Below are 12,053 nucleotides of genomic sequence, written 5' to 3'. Positions count from 1 at the left end.
TTACCCTTGGTAACTGTGTGATGCAACAGTTAACTGTGTTCAAAGAAGAGTATGCATTTCCAGTCGCTGAGTTACAAATTACCCCTGAGATCTGAACAACAGCATCAACCACCTTAACCCAATTAATCTCTAAAACACCAGCTGCCATCGAGTCAGCTCCAACTCATGGCGACCCCATGTGTATCACCCTGGGACGCGCCCTGGGGATTTCATGGCTGGGTTTTCAAAAGTAGGCCACGCCTTTCTTCTGAGCCGCCTCCGGGTGGGTGGGCTCCAACCTCCAACCTTTTGGCTGGCAGCTGAGCATGTTAACTGTTTGCACCACCCGGGACTATAAAACACTAAATTCAACAACTGCAGAGTACACATTATTCTCAAATACACATGGATTTTTCAAATAAAATGCAATAAATACACATGGGCCATAAAATAAGTCTTAATATATTTCCAAAGAATTTTCTTTTAAATCACATCATTGAGTATCTACATCTTGACATTCTACTGACTCAAAACGTGAGCTCTCTCCAGGGCGTACATGTTGATGAGGAGTTCAGGGAACAAGATGAGAAAGAGCAATCTGTACCCTATAAGCCTTTAAGACCATAAACAAGTCAATTTAGTTCAGGATCCTGTGGAGCAATTCCATTATGCACCGTCCCATAAACCCTACTCATACAACAATCCAACTTTCGCAACAGATTATTTCAAGTGATACACCAGAGGCCGGCATATCAGAGAAGCCATCTCATCGCCTGGATTCCATATTCCGTCTACTGAAAGGCACAAAGCCAAGTACAATGTGCAGAGAAGCCAAAGTGTGCACACAATGAATCAGGAAGCACGGGTAGAGAGATGGGCCCTCTCATCACTCCTGCTCAGGGTGCAGACAACACCCAATGAAAATACACAGATCACTCACCTTTCTCGCTAAATTAATAAAATCAAATACTATGCAACTATGTCAGCACAGCTATGGTTAATGGACATGGATATATATTTACGATCAAAGCGAAGTGAAAAAGAATGTTGCTATCCAAGGCTCTTTATATAAAAGGAAAAAAAAAAAACGGTGAGCATATATGTGAATTTAAAAATGGGTCAGCTCACCAAAATGACTGCAGTGGTATGGTTGGGCAACAGTGTGATTCCAGATAAATTCTTCTTTATAAATTTTCTGTATGTTTCAGTTTTTTCTTTAAAAGGAGCTGTATTATTTTTATCAAAGAAAAATGAACAAAAACATCTCCATTTCAGGGAAGAAGAAGGGAGAAGAGAAGAACACTGAAGGATCAGTACAGCATTCGTTCATCCCCGTTGAATATTATGGCTGGGAAAGGGCATCTCTTCAAAGACTTCCTGAGTCTCAGTAGTCACTTAAACCTGTGAGCGGAACTACACAATAAACTCACTATAGTTTAGATCTCCTGATGGTGCTCTTCTTGTGGACTGCAGGAAAGGGATTCCAAAGTCACCCTATTCTCAGTTGGCTGAAACACTCAAAGTGGAGGAATGGCCCCAAGAGAAACAGCAGCAAACCAGAAACTGGCAGTAAAGTTCTGCATCTGTTGACACAATGTGTCCCTGGCCCACAGGAGCCACACGGGACAAGCTCCATCACGGCAGGAGCTAGTGAATCAAATATCCATGGATTCACACAATATCTGGTATCCGAAATTTTCTCATTTTCCTTGAGATTTCAAGAAAACATATTAACACAACCACCAACTAAGGTCCAGGCACCATGCTAATCATCAGGAATGCTCCAGGGACCAAGACACAATGGCTGCTCTCACTCAGCTCACACCCGAGTGGGACCGATGGATGGGAGGGGAGACAAGAGCCAGCAATGAGCAAGGTCCCTATAAGGAACCAGAGGGTGTCCACCTTCCAGCCCCACACTGTAGCCTCTGTGGTTTAATCTGCCTTGAGCTATTCCAAGGAGTCCCCAAGTGGTGCAATCAGTTATGCACTCGGCTACTAACCAAAAGGTTGGTGGTTCAAACCTACCCAGAAGCACCTCAGAAGGCAGGCCTGGCAATCTGCTTTTGAAAAGTCACAGCCATGAAAACCCTATGGAACACAGTTCTACTCTGAAACACTTGGGGTCGCCATGAGTCAGAATCGACTTGGCAACTGGCTTGGCTTGGTTTTGTGTGTGTGCTGTTACAATGAAGTTGTATGATGAGGCTAATCCATCAGGTAATTACCTCAACACAGCAGTGATGATACAATTTGTACATGGCTGTGAACCCTTATGCAATTTTGTTCCAAGTCAAACACAAAAAGAGTGTGGCCAAATGGTTCTATTATGCCTGACCAAGTCTCATCACCTCATCACAAGGAAGAATTTGCTGACCAACACACACACAGTCAAAACACCCTGTAATAAATTCTTGAAAAGTGCAGTTTCACTCTTCCTCCCACTCCATCAAAGAGTACAAGCAAAAGGATGGGTGTGATCTAACGCCAAAGTGCCTGTGGGCTGCCATGTTCATGGGGCCGAAATCACAGGTGCCACTGAAAATGGCATTGCACGGGGAAAACACCCCGAGAACAGCAATGGAGAAATGATGGTTTTCTGAAAGCCAAGAATACACTGGAAAGGATGCCTTCGATGCCTGCATTAGTTTTTCAGCAAGGTGGCCACATCACACAGACTGGCTGCCGGGGCAGATCACCCCTGGGCCAGTGCTGGATCAGAACTCAGAGCCCCTGCATGTGGTACAGCGATCACAACAGCAGACCTGAATCATCAAGACAGGCATCGTGTTTGGTTACCAAAAAAAAATGGGAAAAGATGATACTACAACATTTTTTAAATATTTACATCTAAAAGGTTGCAATTTTAAGATTCCAAAATTTATTATGAAGTCCCAGGTATCAATGCCCTCCCCTGGGGTTCAGGGTACTAAAGAGTCAGTCACTATAAACCATAACATATGAGCGGGTGGCCCAAGCTTTCTTTACTCACATTTAAAGCAGGAAGGAAAGCACTCCTACCTAACCAGCACCCCCATCCGCTCTCCAGCCTCGCATTCAGAGGAGCCTTGCCCTGGACTTGAACTCACCCGGTCTTTATCATCTGCTACATCACAGAGAATGTCATCGACGTCTAGTATCCCTCCATCCCCGTGTTCCAATCGATGCACCTGTATCCAGTAGTTTGGATCCTACACAAAAGAACAGAAATGTTGAGTAAAGTTAGCATCACCAAAAGGGAATTCTGTAATCTAAAATGTGATAACTTTCTGCCCATAAAAGGGAATTGACCACAAAAACACCACCACAATTTATTAAAAATTCAGGTAGCTCCCTATCCGTGGCGTTCAGTCAATTTTCCTTTTCGTTTATGACGGAGCCGCTCAGGCACATTTTTCCTTCTGGCTCACATGCTGCTTACATTATTACAGTGAGAACCGCAGAAACCAGCAAAACTCACTGCAAAAGAAATGATTTCCCTAAAGTATACCTGTTTTCCCATTGTCTCTTATGAAATTCTTATTAAGCTTCTTAACGCAATCTATAGAAATACTCTAATAAGCAAGCAGCACATATCCCACGTCTGAAAAACTCATGTCACGGCCTATCTGTAAAAAGTAAGCTGCAAACCCTGGTGGTTGAAAGCGCACCTACAAACAGGCTGAATACCGACAGAGACAGACGCTGGCAGGACCTTTAGGAAACAATGCGAGCTCACAGCAGCGTGTGTCATTTGGGCATATCTTTGTAAAAGCAAATTTACACACACACAAATATGTACATTAAAATGTCCAAAAAAATGACACAACAAAATTTTCAGTGGTTTTCTCTGGGGAATGGAATTGGGGGAGGAAGACACAAAATATTTCACTTTAAATTTTACATACTTCGGGGTGTGTGTGTGGTATTTATATGTAACATCATGAAGCCACATCTTAAAATTACTTGAAAAAAGATAGTTGTTTATTTTTAAATATCTGCAATCATTCTCATTTATATCCTCAAATCAAAATACACGAAACTGTATGTATTGCTGTTAGCTACTGAATTTTGCACAACACAGAGCTGCTCTCAAAAAGTTCAATTTTGCACTCTATTTTTCTCATCAGAAAGTGATGTTTAGTGTGGCTCTGTCTTGATGGGAATGCTGGGAAGGCGGAAGCAAAAAATGAGTGATAGTTAAAACTGAGATTCCTGGGCCTCAGGGTGGAGCCAGGGAATCCACACCCTTAAGGAGCTCTCCAAGTGAACTGCTAAACAAGCCACGCCTAATAACCACTAAAATGGAACACTCCTATGAAAAATACAGAATGACAAGTCCTTGTTCCTCTTTAGCCAGCACACCAAGCAGCACAGACCCTAATTTTCAAAGTTATTATGCATTACCATACCAACTACTATGCAAATAACCTACACTTGCTCTACAGCCTCATCTATCTGGACCACTTGAAAAGGAATTTCAGTACTCACATCAATTGTTCATCCAGAACACCAAGAGTAAGTTTAAAATACACACATGCACGCGCATGCACACGCGCGCACACACACACACACACATCCTGGTATCCTCTTCTTCATGGGGCCAATCTGACTTTTCGTGAATTCCCTGATTACCAATATCATCCAGGAATGACATCAGGAAACCTGTTTGAGTCCAGGAGTACTCTGGAATCTCGAATTTCTAGATTTGTTAAGCCAGGAAAGAACAAAGCCCCAAAACAAACTATACTCTTAATCTGCTTTACGAGATAATATTAACACTCCAAGGAGAATCAGAAATAATTAATATCCTGTGGGTGAAAAAAGGTGTTCGCCATCATTCCCTAGTCACTGAGAACAGGTATATCCTTCTTCCCTTTTCCCCCAAGCAATCTCTAACCAGTTGCCATCAAGTAAACTCTGACTCATGGTGACCCAATGTGTGTCAGAGTAGAACTGTGCTCCATAGAGCTTATATGGCTGATTTTTCAGAAGTAGTTCGTCAGGCCTTTTTTCTGAGATGCCTCTAAACCAAAAACCCACTGCCGTCGAGTCGATTCCGACTTGTAGCAACCCTACAGGACAGGGTAGAACTGCCCCGTACAGTTTACAAGGAGCGCCTGGTGGATTCAAACTGCTGACCTTTTGGTTAGCAGCTGTAGCACTTAGCCACTCCCCTACCAGGGTTTCCGAGGTGCCTGTAAACCCGCTGCCATCCAGTCGATTCCCACTCATAGCGACCCTATAGGACAGAGTAGAACTGCCCCGTATGGTTTCCAAGGAGCCCCTGGTGGATTCAAACTGCTGACCTTCTGGTTAGCAGCTGCAGCTCTTAACCACTATGCTTCCAGGATTTCTGAAGTACCTCTAGGTGGCCTCAAAACACCAATCTTTCAGTTGGCAGAACTTTCATCTCTAAAACACATCACACAGAAGCCAACTGACTCTAAAATCTGGCTTCTAAGAAGCTGTTCTTTAAGCTTCCAAATCCTTTTCTCTTCGTGTATCATAAACTGCAGCCTTTATAGAACATGCAGAGTCACCCCTTTGAAATAAATTTCCACCTAAAGACTTCTATTTGCTGATGTGGCATGACTCAAACTGAGAAGAAACAGCTGCAAACATCCATTAATGTACGAAGTATGTATCTTGGAAAACTGGAATTGTCAAAAATGAAATGGAATGCATAAACATGGATATCCTAGGCATCAGTGAGCTGAAATGGACTGGTATTGGTCATTTTGAATCAGACAATCACATGGTCTACTGTGCTAGGAATGATAACTTGAAGAACAGTGTTGCACTCACCATCAAGAAGAACATTTCAAGATCTATGCTAAAGTATGACACCGTCAGTGATACGATAACATCCATATGCCTCCAAGGAAGACCAGTCAATAGGACTATTATTCAAATTTATGCACCAAACACTAAGGCCAAAGATGGAGAAACTCAACATTTTTACCAGCTTCGGCAGGCTGAAATTGACTGAACATGCAATCAGGATGCACTGATAATTAGTAGTAATTGGAATGTGAAAGTTGGAAGCAAAGAGGAAGGATCAGTAGTTGGAAAATATGGCCTTGGTGATAAAAAGGATGCTGGAGATCGCACCATTGAATTTTGCAAGACCAATGACTTCTTTATTGCAAATACCTTTGTTCACCAACATAAACGGCAACTACACACATGAACTTGCCAGATGGAATACACAGGAATCAAATCAACTACATCTGTGGAAAGAGATGATGGAAAAGCTCAGTATCATCAATCAGAACAAGGCTAAGGGCTGGTTGCAGATCACACCATCAATTACTCATACGTAAGTTCAACTTGAAACTGAAGAAAATTAGAACAAGTCCACAAGAGCCAAAGTACAACCCTGAGCATATCCCACCTGAATTTAGAGACCATCTCAAGAACAGATTTGACATGTTGTGCACTAATGACCAAAGACCGGATGAACTGTGCAGTAACATCAAGGACATCATACATGAAGAAAGGGAGAGGGGATTAAAAAGACATGACAGAAAGAAAAGACCTAAACTGATGTCAGAAGAGACTCAGAAACTTGCTCTTGAATGTCAAGTAGCTAATGCAAAAGGAAAAAAAATGATGAAGTAAAAGAGCTGAACAGAAGATTTCAAAGGGAAGCTCAAAAAGACAAAGTACTATGATGACGTGCAAACACGCTCAGCATTTCTCAAGCTGAAAGAACTGAAGAAAAAATTCAAGACTCAAGTTGCAATATTGAAAGATTCTACGGGAAACATATTGAGTGACTCAGAAAACATCAAAGGAAGATGGAAGGAATACAGTGAGTCACCATAACAAAAAGAGTTGGTTGACGTTCAATCATTTCAGGAGGCAACATATGATTAGGAACCAATGGTACCGAAGGAAAAAGTCCAAGCTGAACTGAAGGCACTGGCGAAAAACAAGGCTCCAAGAATTGACGGAATACCAGTTGAGATGTTTCCACAAATGGATGCCGTGCTAGAAGTGCTCACTCATCTATGGCAAGAAATTTGGAAGACTGCTACCTGGCCAACCTACTGGAACAGATCCATATTTATGCCTGTTCCCAAGAAAGGTGATCCAACCAAATGTGGAAGTTATCGAACTATATCATTAATATCACATGCAAGCAAAAATTTGCTGAAGATCATTCAAAAGCGGCTGCAGCAGTATATCAACAGGGAACTGCCAGAAATTCAAGCCAGATTTAGAAGAGGACATGGAACCAGGGATATCGTTGCTGATGTCAGATGGATCCTGGCCGAAAGCAGAGAATACCAAAAAGATGTTCACCTGTGTTCTACTGACTATGCTAAGGCATTCAATTATGCGGATCATAACCAATTATGGATAACACTGCAGAGAATGGGAATTTCGGAATGCTTAATTGTGCTCATGAGGAATCTGTACATGGATCAAGAGGCAAGGGGACACTGTGTGGTTTAAAGTCAGGAAAGGCATGTGTCAGGGTTGTATCCTTTCACCATACTTAGTCAATCTGTATGCTGAGCAGATAATCTGAGAAGCTGGACTCTATGAAGAATAGGGCATCAGGATTGAAGGAAGACTCATTAACAACCTGCCTTATGTCGATGACACAATCTTGCTTGCTGAAAGAGGACTTGAAGCACTTACTAATGAAGATCAAAGACCACAGCCTCCAGTATGGATTACACCTCAACATAAAAAAAACAAAAATCCTCACAACTGGACCAATGAGCAACATCATGATGAACAGAGAGAAGACTGAAGTTGTCAAGGATTTCATTTTACTTGGATCCACAGTCAACATCCATGGAAGTAGAAGTCAAGAAATCAAAAGACGCATTGCATTTGGCAAATCAGCTGCAAGAGATCCCTTTAAAGTGTTAAAAAGCAAAGATGTCACTCTGAAGACTAAGGTGAGCCTGATCCAAGCCATGGTGTTTTCAATTGCCTCATATGCATGCTAAAGCTAGACAATGAATAAGGAAGACCGAAGAAGAATTGATGCCTTTGAACTCTGGTGTTGGCAAAGAATATTGAATAGATCATGGACTGCCAAAAGAACAAACAAATCTGTCTTAGAAGAAGTACAACCAGAATGCCTCTCAGAATCAAGGATGGTGAGACTACGTCTCACATACTTTGGGCACGTTATTAGGAGGCATCAATTCCTGGAGAAGGACATCATGCTTGGTAAAGTAGAGGGTCAGCGAAAAAGAGGAAGACCCTCGACAAGATGGATTGACATAGTGGCTGCAACAATGGGCTCAAGCATAGCAACAATTGTGAGGATGGCGTAGGACCAAGGAAGTCTTTCATTTTGTTGTACATAGTGTTGCTATGAATCAGAACTGACTGGACAGCACCTAAAAACAACAAAGACTTCCTCAATCTCATAACTTCAATCTTTAGAATCTGCTACCTTCCAGCCTCTCTCCCACCACTTTCTCTCTCACAGCCTGTATCAAGCCCTGCACTGATATACACCCCACCACCATTCTCAGTGAGATCCTGGGCCTCAAATGCTTATAGTCCTACCTTGTTGTCAGCCAGGCTAATCCCTTTCCACCCATCAAGACTTCAAGACGTCTCAGTCATCCTCTTCTTTAGGAATTTTCCTGACCATCACCACATCCCCAAGAGAAGTTTAGAAGTCTATCTCCAGTCTCACTCTTAATGTTCCTTAAAACCACAATAAATATGGAAACTGGTGGTCAGGACTCAAGTTTGAGCCTTTAAAAGCTGTCAATCTTTTATTTCTACACATGCTAACATCACAGTACAAAACTTTCTATTGATCCTACTTCACCCTCCTAGTCTCTGATTCTCTTTCTGACAGTTGCTTTTTGTTTTAAGAATTGTCTAGACTTGTTGTCTCAGTTCTTCTCTTTCTATAAACCCACTCTGATCAGGCTTCCCTGCAACCACACTCACAAAACTATTCATCAAGATCGCCAACAACCTCTATGTTGCTAAACGCAGTGGTCGAGTCTCACTCCTCATCTTATGGGACCTATCAGCAGAATTTGACACTGTCATCATTTCCTCTTCCCTAAAATACTCTATAAACTTGGTTTTTAATCCTGCAACTAATCGTTCAAGGCTTGTCTAATCTGGGGACTCAACAGTGGTTGACGCCTGCCTCCCAGAGGGGCCCTGATTACAGTCAGCTATGCCAACTAGTCATGACAACATCATGCTAAAGCATACATCAGGCTGGTATTAATTAAATGCCACTCCATAAAATGTGCTGAATGGAAATGACTTTCAGCAGACAGGGAACCAAGAGGGAGATCATCAGTAACCTTAAGAGAGCACACTACACTGAAGAACCTTAACAGAGCACACTACACTAAAGAAATCAGATCGGAGCAGGACAGGGAAAATGACCTCCTCCGCTCACAAGAGTACAAAAACCAGGAACAATATTCTTGCACTGGGGGACACAATTAGTCTCTCGGGAGCTTTTCACTGGTGGCTTTCATCAACATAATTCTCTTTCAATAAACTTGCTATACTTGCAAGGGGAGAGCCAAGCATCGAATCCAGGGAAAAGTGTTTTCTAGGAAAAGTGGAACACACTTATTGATTCCACTCTGGGGCAGTCTGCATTAAAAAGTTGAATAATAATAGTATAAATCATTGCTGCCCTGGCTGTAAAAACTTAGAAATGTAACTGAACAAATAGCTGTGATAAGCCCTTTTTTATAATACTAATAAACGGTAGCTTTGTAGAAAAAAAAATTTTTTCTTTTTTTTTCTACAATTAGCATATCCATCACTGCATTAAAGGACAAATGTGACAAAATAGTCTAAACAGAAAATAAAAAAGGAATTGATTCTCATTTAGAACGTGTTATTTAAAATAACCAAAGACGTGAATGCTTAAAACAATTTTAAGTTACAATGACCAAAAAATCCATCACATATGAGCAACGAAGTAGGTACGAAGTCCATGAATGCACTGAATGCTTGGAGAATGGAATACCGAGAGGCAAAGAGCCTGGTCAGGCAATGCCCCTGAGGAGGGATCTGAATCCAGAGGAAAAGCGTGGAAACAAAACCACTCAAAGAGTCACTGATAATCACTCAGATAACCAAAGACCAGGAGCCAGGACCTGGCCTAGTGCTAGAGCAAGGGGGTAGAGAAAACAATTCCAAGACCACCTGAGAATGTGAAGCATAGGCAGTGGTACAAAATGCAAGCTGCAAGTAAGGTGATGCCTACTCTATTCCAGAGACAAAGTAAGAGGAACCTTTAGTGCAGGAAAACTACTAATGAAAGTCTGACTTCCACTCCACCTTTAAGAATCACTCGTATTCCATAAAGAGCATCATCACGTTATGCCACAAGTTTTAACGAGTTCTGTTAATTGTGAATTGTGACCTAACACGTACCAAAAAAACAAAAACCAAACCCATGGTCATCGAATCAGTTTCGACTCAGCAACCCTGTGGTGGCGCAGTGGTTAAGAGCTCAGCTGTGAACCAAAAGGTTGGCAGTTCGAATCCACCAATCGCTCCTTGGAAACCCTATGGGCCAGTTCTAATCCATCCTATAGGGTCGCTATGAGTCTCTGAGTCTAATGCATGCTCTCTACATTATCTGATGCCTGTGCAAGTTAAGAAGAGTCTCTGCAATCGGAAATCGTACCCTGCTCTTGAATCAACAATGGCATACAACAACGGTCAATATCCTGTAAATTTTTCAGAAGAATATATGTGTAAACATAAGACTAGAAAAGGATCACTGACAACCCATACTGATTAAAAACTTAATTTAACTGAGTATTTAGCATGCCCAAGGCATTGAATGAGGGCAGAGTTAACAATCCTTGCACTCATGGTGTAAAATTTATTGGCTAAGAGAAGTCATACACAAATAATTAAAAAGAAGTAGGCCGTGTGTCGTAAAAAGAAAGAACGCCAAAAGTTTTGTGAATTCAGAGGAGGGAAAGATTACTTTCACTTGGAAAGGGTCAGGAAAGGTTTGTGAGGAAGGTTTTAGCAGAACTGGATCGTAAGATCATAACAGAGGCGTAGACAGGAGAAAGGAGAGAAGGGGGAGAGAGGAAGCAGAGAAAGGGCATGAGAATGCCGAAGGAACAGCAGTTTATTCGGAAAACTGTGAGCACTAACATTTGGCTAAAAGACAAGAACTGCAGGATGAAAACATCACACCAAACAGACATACCCATTTTGAGCTCTCCTGAAAGCCCACTGAAACTACAATTTAGTGTACTTTCTCCCACCCCACCTTCCCAGACATAATCCCACAAAGACAGAAAACTGAGGGAAACAAGCAACACAACTTTTGGAAGTGAAAAAAGATGGGCAGACTCAGCAGAGCTAAGAAAGCTGAGTCCTAAGCTGGCTGTGGGGAGACTCAGGAAGCAACAGGATTTCCCTTGCAGAGCCCTTAAGAGGCCTGAAATTAGGGGAACCAAGTAGCTCAGAACAGAGGAATGAAGGTGGGAAGAGAAATCGCAGGACTGGCTGAAAGTCTGCTTAAGCAGTAGTTAAGGCCCGATTCCTCTCAGGCTCCACATGGCCCTGTGACTGCCCTCCCCTCCTCCGGTGGCTCACGGAGGCTTAGACTCTGGGAAGGATAACACAGAGCTGCTGGGCCAGGAAGAGAGACTGCAGAGGGTCCATACTGAATATGGGGGAGGGGGAGATAAGTGGCTGCTCGTGCACTGAATGCTGAGAAAACCAGCTCTCTGCTTGCACCTGGTTCCCCAGAATGCTGGCCGCTAGGCTAAAACCATCCAGGCACACAGCTGCAAGATTTTCCCTGGGCATCTGGCCATTTGAAGAGAAAAGGTGGGGGAATCTGGCCAGTCAGATGACCATCCTGTAACACTCACAAGTGTCCTCTGAGCCCTTGCTTGCACTCAGTGTTTTCAACTTACTGTTAAACAGTAAAAACCAGCCAAGCTCTTAACCTTTTGTACCACCCAGGGGCCCTAACTTAGTGTTGGGGTGGGGGAAAACTGCTGTTGAGTCAATTCCAACTCAGTGACCCTACAGGACAGAGCAGAACTGGCCCATTGGATTTCCAAGGCTGCAGTCTTTACAGAAGCAGCCTACCA

The 12,053-nt window shown here is 42.6% G+C and overlaps 1 protein-coding gene across 19 annotated transcripts in view; it reads right to left on the bottom strand.

Annotated features, from left to right (window-relative positions):
* The window catches only part of PARD3 (par-3 family cell polarity regulator), an 823,651-nt gene that overhangs the window by 688,045 nt on the left and 123,553 nt on the right, over positions 1–12,053 (bottom strand). For all 19 annotated transcript variants that reach the window (XM_064285100.1, XM_010600277.3, XM_010600267.3 and 16 more), the window contains exon 2: positions 3,069–3,170. In XM_064285100.1, coding sequence (XP_064141170.1) covers positions 3,069–3,170 — 102 coding nt within the window. The remainder of the gene's footprint in view (positions 1–3,068; positions 3,171–12,053) is intronic.

The sequence above is a fragment of the Loxodonta africana genome, chromosome 4, assembly GCF_030014295.1.
Source record: "Loxodonta africana isolate mLoxAfr1 chromosome 4, mLoxAfr1.hap2, whole genome shotgun sequence".
Lineage (NCBI taxonomy): Eukaryota > Metazoa > Chordata > Mammalia > Proboscidea > Elephantidae > Loxodonta > Loxodonta africana.
This window is presented reverse-complemented; position numbering and strand designations above follow the sequence as displayed.